Source organism: Stegastes partitus, unplaced genomic scaffold, assembly GCF_000690725.1.
Source record: "Stegastes partitus isolate 25-593 unplaced genomic scaffold, Stegastes_partitus-1.0.2 Scaffold35, whole genome shotgun sequence".
Lineage (NCBI taxonomy): Eukaryota > Metazoa > Chordata > Actinopteri > Pomacentridae > Stegastes > Stegastes partitus.
The window spans coordinates 857,259-873,835 of record NW_007577766.1 but is presented as its reverse complement, the minus strand read 5'-3'; the positions used below and the strand labels follow the sequence as shown (position 1 = coordinate 873,835).

The window sequence follows — 16,577 nt, the reverse complement described above, 5'->3', positions numbered from 1 at the left end:
GCTGACTCAGGGTGAAGGCAGGGGACACCCTGGACAGGTCACCAGTCTATCACAGAGCAACACTTACACTTTAAAATCAGGTCTAGTCTGAACTCCAATTTTTTCATTTAGCCTAGAGAGCTGTCTTTCAGGCCTCGTTGGCGCAGTAGGCAGCGCGTCAGTCTCATAATCTGAAGGTCGTGAGTTCGAGCCTCACACGGGGCAGTTGTTTTAAGGCTAACCACAAAATACAAAGGCGAGGGGGACATACCAAACACACCCACTACTTCAAATCTGCCAGGTCTGCACTGGGGTACCAGCACAGACTAGAAAAAAACTATCATAAACAAGTTTGAGGTTGTACTTTGAACTTGAAATTTGAGCTGGATATCATTTCAAATTGTTTGTCCCTTGTTGGCGTAACCTTGGGGAATTTGTATTTGTGAAAATGTAAGTATCATGCAAGGATTTAAAGCCATGTAAAGTGATATTCTAAACTTTAGTTTTAATAATCAATGCTGGCATTACATTTTAATACTGGTGTACACATTACAGTAACACAGTACCATTACTGGATTGTTTGTAAGCAGTAGGAAACATGTCAGTCAGTAAAGTTTGAACCTCATACAGAAAGGGTATATCACCTGACCACAAAATGCAAGAGGAGAAAGGCTACATACAGTAAAGATGGCATGCTGTAAGAATTCTTAATCATTTTATGTATAGATGGAACTTTCAAACATTCAATGTACATCTTCATTTAGAAATGTATTTTTTTTTTGTCAGTAATTATGCTTCTGTGATGGCATTTGTGACTGCCTTTGTGATCAGACGATTGTTCCTAATCCAGCATGTCTCCTGTTTATCTTTGAACTCTGACACTATGTCCCTTACTCTTTCATGCAAACACATTCATATCACCAATGAGACTGACTGCCATATACCACTGTGCAATTGTTTCTTTTGTGTTTCAATTATAATCAGAGCTTGTTTCATTCAATTTGCATTAGTCCTCTGTGTTATCACTTTAGTCCTGAGCCACGACACAACGAGTCTTAAGGTTAATTGTGACTTCTATGTCACCATGTTGGTTTGATGATACATTCTTACTGTGTGATTTGTCACAAAATTAATTCTGTACCTATCTGACAGTGGAGCAAAGCCAGCATGTGAGAGCCAACCACATTGCTGATCACGCCCAAAAATTCTATCAAGATTTAACCAGCCAGATATTGCCTTGCTACCAAGAATCGTGAAAAACATTTTCTTGAACCTTGCAAGATTTGACTAATCATAACTGGTATAATTACCAAGAATGGTGCCTGAAGCGACCTGCTCCAGAAACAAAGTCCTGAATTCCTTTAAGAATCACAACCTTGTACAGACTGACATCTTTTCTATAGTCTAAGTAAATCCCTTCCCCTTTCATGCCTCTTAATGTTATAATGTTAGGTTAAGTTTAAAAAAAGAAAAAAAAAAAAAAAAAACGAAATTTACCAACAGTAGTAGTGAGCCAGTACACTAGCAGGCTAATTGTGAAAATGTCATATGCATGTAACCAACTAGATAATTTTAAAACAAATGTCTCAAAGACTTAACTCTGTTACAAACCATTCTTTATTCATACCCAGATAGCTGCCATATAACTATACTTACTTTTAAGGTGCCATTTAAACTTGGATGTGTTAGCCTGTTTGCTTGCGTCAAGACTTTAACAAGTCAGAGCTTACATCTGCTACAATGCATCAGAATGTCAAGTGGGCTGAGGTCAGCACCTCTTACCACTTAGCATCCAAATACCACGCCTGTAAGAGCTGTAAAAGAAAGGTCATCAGCTGTAACCACACCATTGTCTTACAGCTAAACACTGGTCAATGCATTCAGTTCACATGTCTGCTGAGGCACAAGCTGGGGTGCGACATGCAGGTTGTGTGCCTGGTGTATAAGCGGGGTTTGGAAAACAGCTCTGCCAGCCTCAAAAGCAGCTGGAAAAGCAGCCCGCAGAGAGCTGGCTTGAGAGACAAATTCGGTTCCCCATGACACATGCTAGCTCCTCTGGGCCGATTTCACCAGTCTCACTGGGGGATTTGCCAGCTATACCTGCAGTGCCAAAACATTTCTGGCAGAGGCAGGTGTATGCCAAGAATGTCCTCAGCAGGCTTGATGAAGCCAGGTCATCAAAATAAACTCTACCAAAAAGATTTTGAGGAAGCTGGGAGGTGAGACCAAGTCTGCCAGCAATGAGCATGGCCAAGTCATTAGGCCTGTGATCACAGCAAGTGAGGGCTCGAGACTGATGAAGATGGTAGAGAGTCTTGTGAGACACTACAAGGGCGTGGGGGTGCCACTCTTACCATGGACCATGGCTGCCCTGGGAAATCTCTCCTTCACAAGATTTTTGGGGCATGGCCAGGTATGACACCTGGCACTTAATGAGGAGGTTTTCCACTGGATGCACAACAGATTGCAGAATAAGAATGGCCTGCAACTCAGGGCAGTCAAGCAGGTGGACTTGAAATCAAGCCAAATGTGTCCCAAAGAAGCAGATGTGAGATGTCACATCACTAAGGCAGAGATGCTGTTTTACGGAAGGAAGACCCTCAGGGAAAGTAAGGACATGTCATGCTCAAGGTGTTGATCAAGGCATATGATAAAAAGAGGGGCTGCAACACTCTTGATATGTCATTGATTAACTCTGGAAGGATGGTGGAAATCTGGAAGGCCCAGCTCAGTGACACGTGCTAACTCCAGGACCCTCCGGTTTGCCAGCTGTATACATACTATGGGACAGGAAAGGGTGGCCATGTGCTTCAAACATATAAGCGTGTCACTTTACTGGAGAGTTTTGATTTGTACACGACCAGATTAATCCCAGATAAAGAGTGCACACTGTAAGGCACCCGTGTAAGTTTTAATAAAACAAATTTGTTTACAGTTTTAAAAATATTTGCATGCAAGGATTTATAATGCCAATAGTCAACATTTTTTCAGAAACCCTGGCAACTGACATCTTTTATCAGACTAATCTGGTTGATGGTCTTGCTAGGTAGAATGAGAAGAGATGGAACGGTCACATTCATACAGTGGCCGTCTTAGGCATGCAGCCAACCAGACAAAGTAGGTGCTTTGAAGAAAACTGATGTATAAAGCCCCACGGTAAGACACCAATATGCATGTAAATGACAAATTACTATTCCTAATGGAGTTTAGGCAGCTAATTACTGTTGTCAATCACTTATAACACTCTATTTGGGTTGTTTAAGGAGAGCTTAGAGGCACTGAATACCTGTACAAAACAATGTTGTCATGGAAGACTACTAGTTGGTCCTTACAACTCTTAAGACAGAGAACAACACTGTTACATGGGAGGAATCTCATTTAGAGCCATTTCACATGGAGGATGCAAGTGATCCCACCCCTGACACAACATGACCCACATAACAGTGGCCTTCATCAGCCTTTCCCCAGCTGCTGTTCGCAACAGCCCCACTACATCTGCACCCACAGCACTGCCTTTAACTGTATCATGTATCACATCAACAACTGAACCATCTACATGTTTTACTGTCACCACTACTCACAGTGGGACGTTTCTATTAGATTGCTGAAGGTGTCAAAACATCAATCCTGAATGTTCACACATTCTCTCCCTATTTGCTTTAAATTGTTCTAATTTAGATCTCTAGTTCGACACACCAAGCTCTCTAGATGAACAGCATTTAACTCAGTCAGGCTCTACTAGTCACAATGTTAATTTATATTTCTGACAATATTTTGATACTTCTTTTAAGTATTGATTTTTGCCCTCTCAAGAAAAGAGGCAGGCCAAATCATTGCCTCATGGAAATGTTTGAGTATGAAAAAGGACGCCTCAACACCATCAAGATGCAGTCTTTAAAAGAGAGATTCAGGGCAACAAAAACAGTTTTTGCACCTAGCGTGAACAATACAAAGCAGTATGTACATTTTGTTGAGCAAGCATGTCGATGCTGCATGCTGTTATATAATTTCTTGCACTAACACTAATGCTACTCCATACCTTTGCAGATGCAAAAAAATTATATTAATAATCTATGAGGTGTACAGTGGACCCAGGAGCATTAATGGAGACAGGTATGAGTGCTGGAGCCTTATCAACAGAGTAGACCACCACATCTTCCAATTCTTTTATACAATGCCTTGGTGATGTAAAAAAAAAAACACTATCCAGCTCACAGTGATGAGTAGTACAACCATCACTGGTTTGTAAATTAAAACTTTAGTCATCAACTGTAGTTGGGAGGAAAGGCAGACCCTGTATACCAAAAAGCAATGTGGCAATTGCCCATGTCTCTCTTCTGCCCCACAGGGATGGCCCATCTGAAACTGCCAGTGGCTCCATCTGCTGGTTTTAGATGCCTTTCCTTGCAGCCTTCAGTCACCTCTCAAGGCAACCAAACCAGCTCTCCTGCCTGCAACTCAACCTCTCCTGCCTGTCACCAAATCTCTGCTGTTCTTCGCAGGAGCTTCCAAGACTATCACAGGAGAAAAAAAACAAGACGTGGAGCAGACAAAAGGAAAAGAAAGCAAACTAAGAAGAGTGTGACCATCACCAGCAAGCAGTGTCAGAAGGTGTGGCATCCTGCCACCCATCAGTAGTACTTTGGCTATTGGTACTGCCAGGCCACAATCACCATTATGCTGACAATGCGGAGGGCTACACTTGAAACACAGGGGTAGGGCAAAAATGTTGCTCCACTCTGACAACAATATATTGCATTCAATTATGTTGAATTATATTATGCTGGCGCAGTAGGAAGCATTTCAGTCTCATAATCTGAAGGTCGTAAACTGAAGGCTGAAATAGGTCAGTTGTTTAAAGGCAAAACATCACAAAATACAATGAAGAGAAGACTGTACTGTACTGTACTGTACACTATCACTTTAATGATTGACTGGCAGATCTGTACTGAATTACTGCACAGCAGAACTAATGGTTGGGCATAGTGATCAAAAAACTGCCTTGTTTAGGTTGTAGTTACACCTATAAACTGGATATTAGCTGGATGAAGCTGGATATTATTCGACTGCTTTGTACTGATGTAATATTATAGCATGCAGGTTTAAGGGCTAATACACTTTAGGTGGGTGGTTTATCAAACTGAATCACAGAAATAGCTTTCATTTAATCACCATTTGACCGACATATGTTAAGGGGCATACTGTTTAAAGGTATGTGCAGGTGGTTGTGCATAGAAAATGAAAATGTGAAAATGTCACTGTCGTTGGCTAAATCTGAATTTAAAATCCCACTGCTCCACTTCTGATCTAGTGGCTTGACAATTAAAGGGATGCACAAGCGCAACAAAAGGGTATGGCATTCGATTAAAAAAAAAACAAAACAAAAAAAAAAACAGCGAGAATTAGAAAAATGGTGTCGTGGGAAAATCTTAAACATCCATCGGATGTCCTGATTCAACAAATATTACAGCAAACGTAATTTAGAAGTACCAGTTGGAGCACTGTGGTGCTACAGGAAAGAAAAGACAAAAAAATAAAAATAAAAATACAGCAAATCTCACGTACCATGAGATGAGAGACATTACTTCAAACTGGGCTTCCTGATTAGGATTTTGGCATCTTATATAAACACAGCTCCCAGTGTTAATTGAGGCAGAGCTACAGTTGGTCCATACACAGTCTTAATGTGGTCTTTTTTAGTTGTTTGACCTTATGTTGACCACCAGTGGCTGTTTCGTAAGAATCCTGGTAAAAAAAAAAAAAGAAAAAGTAGCATAATGTCGCTATGTGCTTCAAGTCTATTTTCTTCTGTTTTATGTGTGTCAATACAGTGGTTGTTTCTGAGCTTTGTCAAAAGTGGGTGACCTGCTCAGTGTTGTGCTAGAGCACAACATGTGTTGAAAGAAAGAGTGTTAAACCTGCTCTTGCTGCTCTATAGAGAGTGATTCACAGTTGCTATGACAGCAACAACAGATGTGGCTACAGTACCCATGTAAGGGCTATAAGTTAAGTAATTATGTAAAACTAACTTGGTGTTATTGTCAAACATAAATCAAGCCTATACAAAATAACCCAGAACTACTGCACCACTGTTGCCTGATGACGTCACAAACTCAGAATGACTTCAACGAAAAAACAAAGAAAAACATTGGAATAATGACAATGTGATTTCTATTTTAGGGTGGGTTATCTCATTAAAAAAATAACATAAGAGATGTTTGGCCTTGTGCAACTGTTAATACATTTATGAATATTCATATGACAGAGATGTTGGCCTACAAAACCACAGTTTTTTTTCCAAGGTTAACACACCCAGTCCTTGTTTTAGATGCATGCATAGAACTGGTCTTTAGGTGTCACTGACAAATGCAAGTGGAGGACCAGAAAGAAAAAGAAATTAAGTGTGTGTTATAGGCCATGTATTTAAAACAAGAAACTGAATGAACTAAAACTGAAACATTTAGTTATGTTCTAAATATTATGTTCTGTAAGCTGTTACAAAGGCTGGTATTAACCTTTAAACAGTATAACAGAAGCCCACTTAAAACGTCTAAATGACATGATTAGATGACATTTAGACAATTCCGAATTTCCTTTATCAGGAAACCTTCATAATTGTCAACTTGCATTGTCAGTGGACAAGTATTGTAAATTAATTTCAGTTTTATTTGGCAAAATATCCAAATCTATTTAGAGCAGATTTTATTTTATTTCTTATATCTTTTTTTTTTAACATGCAAGCTACATTTTTCAAAAATAATACTTCTAGGATTAGTGATTAATTTGATTGTAAATAGCACAGAAACACACACAAAAAAGCTGTGATAGATTGATGAATGTATGTGTTTTTTGCTCACACAAACAAAACAATCCCGCAAAGCTAACAGGCAGCACCTGTAAACCTAATAAATTATTTTGCATGTCTTTCTTGTTAATATTTTATATTTCCTCACTATCAGAAATTATCTGAAATACCTGTAGATGCAGCACAATAATGCACATAATACCTGCAAAGTCATGTGTGATCAAAGTAAGAGATGTGTCTAGATTTAAGGGCCTGACACTCAGTAATTTTCTCCTTTTTGTCTTCTAACATAAACGTGAAGGTCATGCAAGTTGTTAGCATTAGCTACTAACTACTGCAGTTACCAGTTCACTATAAATTTTACATTAGACTGAGTTAGATTAGATTAGATTGCACTTTATTCTACACCACCAATGAGGAAACTCACTTGTTGCAGCAGTACAGATACAGGAAAAGAGCACAAAAAAGTAAGATGAAGAAAAGAGAACAAATAAAACTATGAATAGGAAGAGCTGAGAAATACAATACAATAGAGCTCGACACTATAGATCCATATAATGAAGACTATGATTTGCAGAGAGTTGTTTAGTTTTCAGCCAGTGCTTTACACATCTCAGCAACAGCCCCAGATGCAATGAAGTGGGATGGCATAGCAAGGTTTAGCTGTACAGCAATATTCTCTCCTGTCACTAAGGGCTATGTGGAACCACAGGACAGTCAGGGGGGACCTGGGGTGCTCAGCCAAAGCACCAACCCACCTTTGTCCTGCATGCAGTACACCTGTAGCTTTCAGACACTTCCTCCCATTCTTGGAAGGCAACACTGCCCTTGTTCATTCAGGCAACACTTCAACAGTTTATTAGCAAAGGCAGTCAGTCCTTGTATGAGACTCAGAGGCTCCCTCACCCCGCCTTCTCAGAGATATGCATCTGCCACATGGGCAGAATGTGGCAAACATGCTGTCCCACTAAAAGAGGATCAGAGTTGGTTCAGATGATACGAAGAAGTAAAAGTCGACCTGTTTGTTCTGCAAACATTGGTACACTGCCTCTTGCTTTTTTCCCTCCTGAGATCAACCACTCCATTAGGGTAGGAGGTAATGGCGCACCTCTCATTGAGCTGCCTCCCGTATGCCTTCCCTCCAGTTCTGGTACGTATTTACAGAATAGACATATGCAACCACACAGTTCGTGCTACACAGTGCAGCTCCATACCAGCTGTAAGGGATGTGGTTTTCTGTGCTCCACCAGCTTCTACCTGAATGGTATGCTGCTTCCACGCTTTACTGTACCTATATTGCTCAAATATTTATAAATGTTACTGGATTCTCTGGGTTCTTGGTTTATCACACATGCTCTGTAGTCTTGGTTCGACATGTTTTGGTGGATAGTTGGACTGTAGGGTCACATTGTCTGGTGAGCTGTTTACTGAGAGGTGCTCCCTGATTGTGGCAAGCATGTTGTGTGAGTGCCTTATTGGGAATTTCCTGTTGTCCTGGCTTTTGATACTGCTTTACAAGAGTCCATTTCTCGAGCAACTTTCAAAGGGTGCACTTGGGCTTCTTCATGTACCTACGCTTGTTTCTACACTGTTAACATGGCCACTCCCTTCCTGTTACAACAGTAGTCTTTTCTGCTCTTTCGGTCTGCAACTGAAGTACAAAACAAGAGTAACACATGATTTTCAGATCCTGTGAGTTCCAGATGAAAGCCAGAGTTCATTGTCAGTCGAAATCTTGACGAGCAGGTTCTATACGAAACAACTGCTGGATGCCAAGCTCCTTTATTGGGTTGGGTTTCTTGCATCACTCAGATCATACATGTGACTTTGTTGGTATCATTTCTCATTTACTTGCTCATGTACTCACTGCACCTCCATGCATTACATCCAGAATTAATCAAACCTTAGTTGCATTTGTAACTCTTGTTTTAAAGATATAAAACCCTGCGTATTGGTTTTATCTGACACCAGCTATCGCTTTTTTTTAGATACCACAGTCAGAACCCAGAACACATTAGGATTATCTGGACTGAAATAATGGGCTCATTAAGGACAATAAACAAACTACTCTCTAGAAATCATGACTGTGTACATGTGAAGAGTGCATGTGATTGTACGTGTTCGTATTAGTATGGGAGTCAGAGAGAAGAAAAGAGGAGGAAGGGAGGTCTGTGTGGTGGTGCATGTGACATTTACTCAAGGACAGTAGCATTCTCACAGCAATAAAAGACACATAAAGAAAAAGGATGGAGAGGACTATTATGAAAAAAAATGACATCATTGATGACGAGTGGGAAAATATGGCTCAGAAGATCAGAATGAAACTCTTGTCTGAAAATATTTTTGCTTGAGTAGAATGTGAATGCAAAAGGTGCTTTTGAAAAAACAAAGCATCGTTCCAAATAGCTGAATCAGAGCTGTGGTAAAGTAGTTCACCAAAAGGGACGAATTAAGATGTATTCATTCATACCACGATTTTTATAACTCAATAAAAACAGTCTCAGTCAGTGTCACTGAATCTTTATCAGAGAAAAACACAGCTCATTGTTGTTCACATTTTTGAACAGCTCATCATACACCTCTATTCACTATCACCTGCCTGCAGTACACTTACTGTCATATATAGGAAATGAACATGTGCATACACACTCATGCCATACACACTTTTAGGGTCTTGCTCTGAGAGAAAACAACAAACCTTGTAAATATCATCAACGATGGAACCCACTTCCATGTGTGAATTTGATTTCTAATCCATTGTTTCTCGATGGGAAATTGTGAACAACAAATCTTGTTTATGTGTATTTTTTTTTGCACAGCAGTAGAATGTACCGGATATGAACTCAAGCCCATTTAGGAGACACTGACAAATATGAAAAGAGCGAAAAGTACTAATATGTAACACTTACCCAAAGCTTGGGAGGCAAATGCTGCCATGGCACTCTGCAGTCGGTCTGGTCTGACTGCCTGAACAAATAACAGCTGAGGAGAGGGGAGGGCAAAAATAAATTGAGGAACAAAAAGACAACAAGTACTCATTAACTCTTCTCAGACAGAAGGCTAATCTCACTTATGTCAATACAATATGTCACATTTTCTAAAAAGTCAGCTTTCAAGAAAAAAAAAAAAAAAGGATAGATAATCACTGTCAAGCTCAGAGGCTCTGAGCTGTTCACACAACGTACTATGTAAACGAGTAAGTCCACTAGTTTCACAGTCAAGAATATTCACTTCTTGCTTCTGCTTTGTACTGAGGTTAGCTAAATCTTTATTTAATCTCAAACCCCATGTGAGTTAGCGTTCTGTTTTGTTTTCTTTTATATATAAATCCTATCACACTACATTCTCTTTAATTGTGAAAAAAAGCCAAACAATAGATTTATTGCGACATGATTGCAGCCATCAAAGTAACTGCTAGAGGTTTCCTTACTCTAAATTGAATATATGCAAAAAAAAAAAATATATATATATATATATATATAACAACATATCTAATTATAAAGATAAAATAACGTCATTGATCCCACAGTGGGGAAAGTTCACTGTTACAACAGCTCCAAAAAAAGTGTACAGTCAGTGCAAGAATTCTTGGGAACACCCAGTGCAAATTGTGGGAAAGAAACAGAAACAGAAAACACACAGTGCAAAAATTGCAAGATTATGAGAATTATCAATATTTTTTAAATAATTAATTTACAACCAAATAAATTTATCTGCAATAATGCTTTTCGTAGAACACCTACAGTAAATTCACAAAGTGTTACAATCTTATGTTACAATCTTATGCTAAAATGTCATATTGACCTAAGTATTAACATCCTTTGCTATGACACTGATCATTATTGAGTTGTTTCTACACCATGATCAGAGTGCACCTGTGGTAAATTCAATTGTTTGGGCATGATTTGGAAGGATGCCAGCCTACCCATATAAAGTTGTATAGCTGACAATGCATACCAAAGCAAAAGAGCCATGAGGTCAAGGGAACTGAGCTCAGAGAGAGAACCTTGTTGAGGCGCAGCTGCAGGAAGGTCTACAAAAAATCTGCTGGATTAAAGGCTCCCAAGAGCATAGTGGCCTCCATAATTCTTGGAATAACCAGGACTCTTCTTTGAACTGGCCGTTGAGACAAACTGAGCAATCAGGGGAGAAGGGCCTTGGTAAGAGCAGTGACAAAGAACCAAATGGTCACTCTAGCTGAGCTTCATAAATCCAGAGAGGGATTGGAGAAAAAGGGGTGAAATGTTGGTCTGAACTGAATAGCAGGAAAGAGGTGTAGGTTTGTCTGAGCCACTTAAAAGCTCACCTCTGTAATTTCAGCCCCATTAAAACACTGGATTTTCATTTTGTATGTATTGATAGGCTTATCTTAAGAATAATATCCAGACAGCTCAGCTCAGGCTAACAAACAGACCCGAGTAGGCAGTAAACAGGAGATCAGAAGGTCTATCAATGTCTCTGCAAAACCATGAATTACAAACACTGTAACATTCAGACATTAATCTAACACATTCCATATAAATAGCTGTATTTTGATAGACATTTAAATGTGAAATAGATGTGATACAAGAGAGATATAAAACAAGCTAATTACATTAAATACATTGATTTATGATGTTGGAGAACTCTGTGGGAGCACACATCTGCTGACTAAAGACACAAAACTTGTGGCTCTGCAATTTTCCGTATGGACCCATTTTTGTGCAACATATTCTCCCCCTCCCTCTGACGCTCCACATTAAGTTAAAATATTTGTTTGGAGGATCAGAAATATGCAGGGCTCTGCTCTAAATATTCAGAGTGAGGAATCAGCAGTGTGCCCAAAGACCTACAAGATGGACCCAAAGCTTTGGCACAGCACTGACAGGAGTTGGGTTCACTGTTGCTGTCAGGTGCATACTTATTGTTATACATTTTGTTTGTCTAACAAATGGAAATAAATTGAAAATAAATCCGTTGGACAGGTTCAACATCTAACATGTTTTCTTCTGTATACTGGTGGAAGTATTTTCTCATTATAAAAAATGGGTGGTTGTGCCCGAGCTGTTTAGTAATATTTCTTTGTACAATGATGAAAGCATTAGAATTGAGTTATGGTCATTTAACATGATTATATTGTAGCTATCAATACTGAAAAAGTCATCTGAATACTCAAGAACTAGATGATATTTGTAGGAAGAGGGTTAATCAAGAACCATTTGGCAAAAACGTAGAATTACCAGACAATCTGCTGTTGTGACAACAATCAATGCAATCATTGAAAAGTTCATCTTAAGCCAACAAATGCAGGGGGAAAAGATAATTCTGTGTCTGTGTCTCACAGTTAGGAAGTTGATTGAAAGCTGACCTGTTGGAAGGTACTAATCTTCTTGGCAATGGAGGACGGGATTTCCTGTTCACACTGTGAGCTCTGCAAGAAGGACAGCCAAAGGTCTGAGTCGCTCAAACACAGAGTCTGGTAGAGAGCTGGAAATGTAGCCTGCAAAAGAAAGATGGCACAAATTAAAGGGTGAAAGACAGGTCAAGACTTAATGTTAGATGAATTCAATTTAATCATACGCTTGAAAATTATTACTTAACTGGAATTGTAAAGTGAAAGTGATTTGTAGAAAGTGATATCTACTGGTTAGTGAAAAGATTGAAATGTCAAAGTTTACATAATTATGTGTTATATCTTTATTGTTGTATATTACATTTTGAATCAAGTGAATTATTTTTATCTTGTGTCAAGCATGTACATTTGCATAGTTTAGTTTGTATATGAGTGTGTTTACTTTGAAGATGGCCACTGCGCCATGCCTCTCCTGGTCAATCCAAGCAGGGAACTCCTGATGACAGAGGAGGAGCGTTACTTGGAAGACAGAAAAGTAGGGTGGGTTTTTGTTCATAGAAAAAAAAAAAAAAGAAGCTGCACTCTTACCTCTTTCTTGAGCATTTCTCCACCAATGGACCCAGTGAAGACATCCCATTCCTGCAACAAACAGTACCGATAAGTTTAGCAAGTTCAATTGTACCATTTCTACCTTTTTTCATTGGAATTAACAATGATCCCAAAAAACAGTATATAGGAGTAAACTATTACTCACATTCTCTTGGAAGAGTTCAGGGTACATGCCTTTCACAAAGTGCATAGCAAACATCAGCTGGTCCGCCTAAGACACAGAAAAGGAGAGAGAAAGATTGATACAGTAGATGTATACAAAAAAATCATGTATGAGAACATGATGTTTTGTCCTGCTTAAAACCAAACTAAAGAAGAAAGGAAATAAAATGTCTTCCTGCATTCGTGTGGGGACAAAAAAAAATAAATAAATAAAAAAAATATATATACATATATATATATTCCCGCTGACGATATGCAGCTCAGTCTGCCTAACTAAACAACTTGTTAAGGGTTTGTACAGCTTGACAAAAAAGCCTCAGGGACTTTAAGCACCACAAAAGCTGATGCATCATCCCTAAACACTCTCTCGTTGTGTCAGTCTCTCTTTCTTCAAAATCTGCTGGTAGAGTTTGTATAGAGATAACAGAATCAGCCACTAATCAAGATGCTTATCCCACTCCCACCTACCAAGACAAACAGGAAAACAGAGACCAAGAGATTTCAACAGAAACAACAAACATAGCAAGAAGAGAAAATGACACTCAGAAAGTAGAGAGAGAGAATGAGGACAGGAAGCAAATATTCACATCCATGCACAAACACACAATGAAATACCAGCAGACACTCATAGGGATGAATGATGCAGGAAGGTCTTGTTTAAGAGCGCAGTTAATCATTAACTGAGTTTAAACCCCTTTCGGCCACAGTACTTTTTCATAAAATAAAGTAGACAGTGCACCTAATAACATTCACAGTGAAATACAGCCACACCACTTTTGTGGTTGTCATGCATATTTATGTAAATCTAATTTTATGCACTTAACAACTGGCTGGCAAGGACAACCAAATTAGAATTAGCATGCAACTGAGTAATGTGCTCTCAATGCTGTGTTTTGTAAAGTGGCAAAAAGTTAAATGACTGTGTTAATCTAATCAGTTTGGCTATTCATAGTAGCAGCTATCATGGCAACCAGATGCAGGAATTGTTGCTGAAAAATCTGGTATATAAGGGAGACAGTCGTCCATCTAAGAACACTTTTTTGGCAACTGCAGGGGCTGCAACCATTCAAATGGACTGAATAGCAAAATAGCAAAAGAGAACAGCAGCACAATCTAATTATAAAATGAGGTGATGCTGCATTTCAAACTATGTACGACAAGCAATAATACTTGAGCGAAGCTGGAACAATGGTGCTATAGTGCACTTTGCCAATGCAGCTGTGTTCCATCTGTTTCCCAAAGTAATATTGAGCTATGTTTGACCTTTTACAGTAAACCCCATGATCCATAATATTCCTGTGCCAAGCTGTTTACACAGCACGTGAGCACACACCAACACTCCCGCCCTTAGACTGACATACGCAACATCTTTTTTTTTTTGTTTCGAAATAACATTATGTGTTTCGTACTCTTTCACAAATTGGGTGCTGGTGTATTTTTTTCTTTTCCATCCCGGCAGTCGCAGGGTTTTGCTGTGATAAAAGCTTATAATTAGAATTAAAAGGTGTGATTCTGGAAGAAAATGGTTAACATTTATCTAGCATATTTAGATCACTAGCATGTACCAGGTCCACCATCCCTCTCCCACACACTGCCTCCTCCTCTCCTCCTCCCCTTTCACCTGTCTGGTGCACGAGCATGGGCATGCACGGACATAAATGTGGACAGGACATGCTGAAATAGTTTTGTGTGGATTCATCTAAGCCACTCCCCCTGTGAACAAATGCTGAATTTTCTTCTAGCATACACACAGACTGTGGCTGTGCATTCTGTGTGTATGCTGGAACACAAATCAAAGTCGTCACAAGTCACAACTCCAGGTGATTGCAGGGGTAGAATATACGCACAATCTATGCACATTTTGTACATATTGTAATTTCTATTCAACAATGTAATTCTGCTTGCTTGTTTAGTAAAAACACAACAAAAAAAATGAACAATATGACTTCAAATGCATTACCCTATAAACTAATTTAATAATATACTTCTATTCACATGACATTATTATTATTATTATTAAATTATTGTCACTTTCCATAATGTATTTATTTAAAAAAAAAAAAAATTCCTATGAACTGCAGGCCCCAGTTTATCTTTTTTTTTTTTTTTTTTTTTTAATGAAAAGGCTGTGGTTCAGGATTTTAATATAAGGAAAATGAAAGCAGTTAAAAAAGAAAGCAACAATATAAAACACTTGGTTATGAGTAAAAATACAGAAGCTTGAAAGTTTATATCCTGCTTAAAAAAACAACTAAATAAGAGTCTTTGCTTATGAGAGTTCCAGCGATCGATATTTGGCAGAATAGCTTTGATTTATCTAGTGATATTCAATCAATACCTTATTAAGTTGAATCAGTTAGTTTGAGGGGGGAATTTAACAAACACAGTCTAGTCTGAGTACATTCCACTGCCATCACAAATACAAAAAATTCCAAAATATTCAAACAATAGGAATCTGTTCATTTGTGAACAATGTACATCATGATGTCTTCTAAATTCGATTCTCCCTTCCTCTGAAATTCTTTTTTCTTCCATTAAGCTTCCCCAATTTGGTCCTCCCTCGCTCATTATCCACCTTTATCTTTTTCATTGGGCCCTTTCTCCCACCTCCCTCCTCTTCCCCTCAAAGTTATCTCTTTTGCAGCACACATGTGGGTGTTGACAGAAGCCCTGATAAAGTAGTCTAATGTTTCCTCTTCGCTAATAACTAGGCTGCTGCTGTTTACACGTGTGTGCGTATGCGTGTGGTTGTGTGTAGCTGTTGAGTAAACAGCCAATAGATGTGATCAGCAGCTAACAGCAATCCTGACTCTGCTTGAAATTTCTATTACCATAAAGGCAACACACGCACACACAAACACACACAAAAGACAGAGAAACCACATTTACCATTTACTGCTCGATCGATGCAATGATTGCTGCATTCCTCAATATCTGACACTTCGTTAGTGTGTTAGCTGCAGCGGTTTCATTGTATGAGTGCGTAAATATGTGTTTGTCTGACTGTGACTTTGGTTTAAACACTCCTTAAGAATACTATTATACTACTACTTTATATTATGAAAAAGCAAATATTTCACTGCATCCACAGGAGAACAACCAGCTTTGTTACATGTTAAAACACAAAACTAGGCTTTAATGTCTCATCCTGTACGTTTCGTTATGATCATCTAGAAGTCTAGAAATAGCAAATCGTCATGGTCATGAGAACTAAAATAGCGTTGTATTTTATTTGTCCAGTCCATATTTCAGCTCTGCCAAATTGGCTGCTGAGCTAAAAAAAATAAATTTTTAAAATCCAAAAAGTCTTTTTCTGGGGCGTAGAATCACCTTGTTTTTTTTATCTGTTACTGTTAGAAAAGTGTAGGATATGGACAGACACAGATGCCAAAAGGATTCAAGAGACTTCATTCGAACTTTCTAGCTCACAGTCACATGTCATAAAAGACAGAACTAGCCTGCAGGTCACAGGGTCATGTAAATCAGCTTTGCAGACTCAGGAAAGCCGAAGCCAGGACAAGCAGAGCCCAATTAGGAATTCCTTTATCACATCTATCAGAGCTGCAAAGGATCGTAACACAAAGAAGCTTTTGGGGAAAGACAAGAAAAACATTCAACCACACGGACCTTAACAGACGGCCGGGTGTAATGTAGTGCTCCGGGCTTAACGTATTGCTCCGCTGACCCCTC

General features: G+C 38.9%; 1 protein-coding gene and 1 non-coding gene across 2 annotated transcripts in view; one reads left to right on the top strand and one right to left on the bottom strand.

Annotated features, from left to right (window-relative positions):
- dync2h1 (dynein cytoplasmic 2 heavy chain 1) overlaps nt 1-16,577 on the bottom strand; it is a 121,196-nt gene that overhangs the window by 39,334 nt on the left and 65,285 nt on the right. The window contains exons 76-80 of the mRNA XM_008301723.1: nt 12,871-12,936; nt 12,705-12,755; nt 12,559-12,612; nt 12,132-12,263; nt 9,694-9,766 (exon numbers count right to left, since the gene is read on the bottom strand). Coding sequence (XP_008299945.1) covers nt 9,694-9,766; nt 12,132-12,263; nt 12,559-12,612; nt 12,705-12,755; nt 12,871-12,936 — 376 coding nt within the window. The remainder of the gene's footprint in view (nt 1-9,693; nt 9,767-12,131; nt 12,264-12,558; nt 12,613-12,704; nt 12,756-12,870; nt 12,937-16,577) is intronic.
- Nucleotides 132-204, top strand: trnam-cau (transfer RNA methionine (anticodon CAU)). The gene has a single exon. It is a non-coding gene; the product is annotated as a tRNA-Met (tRNA).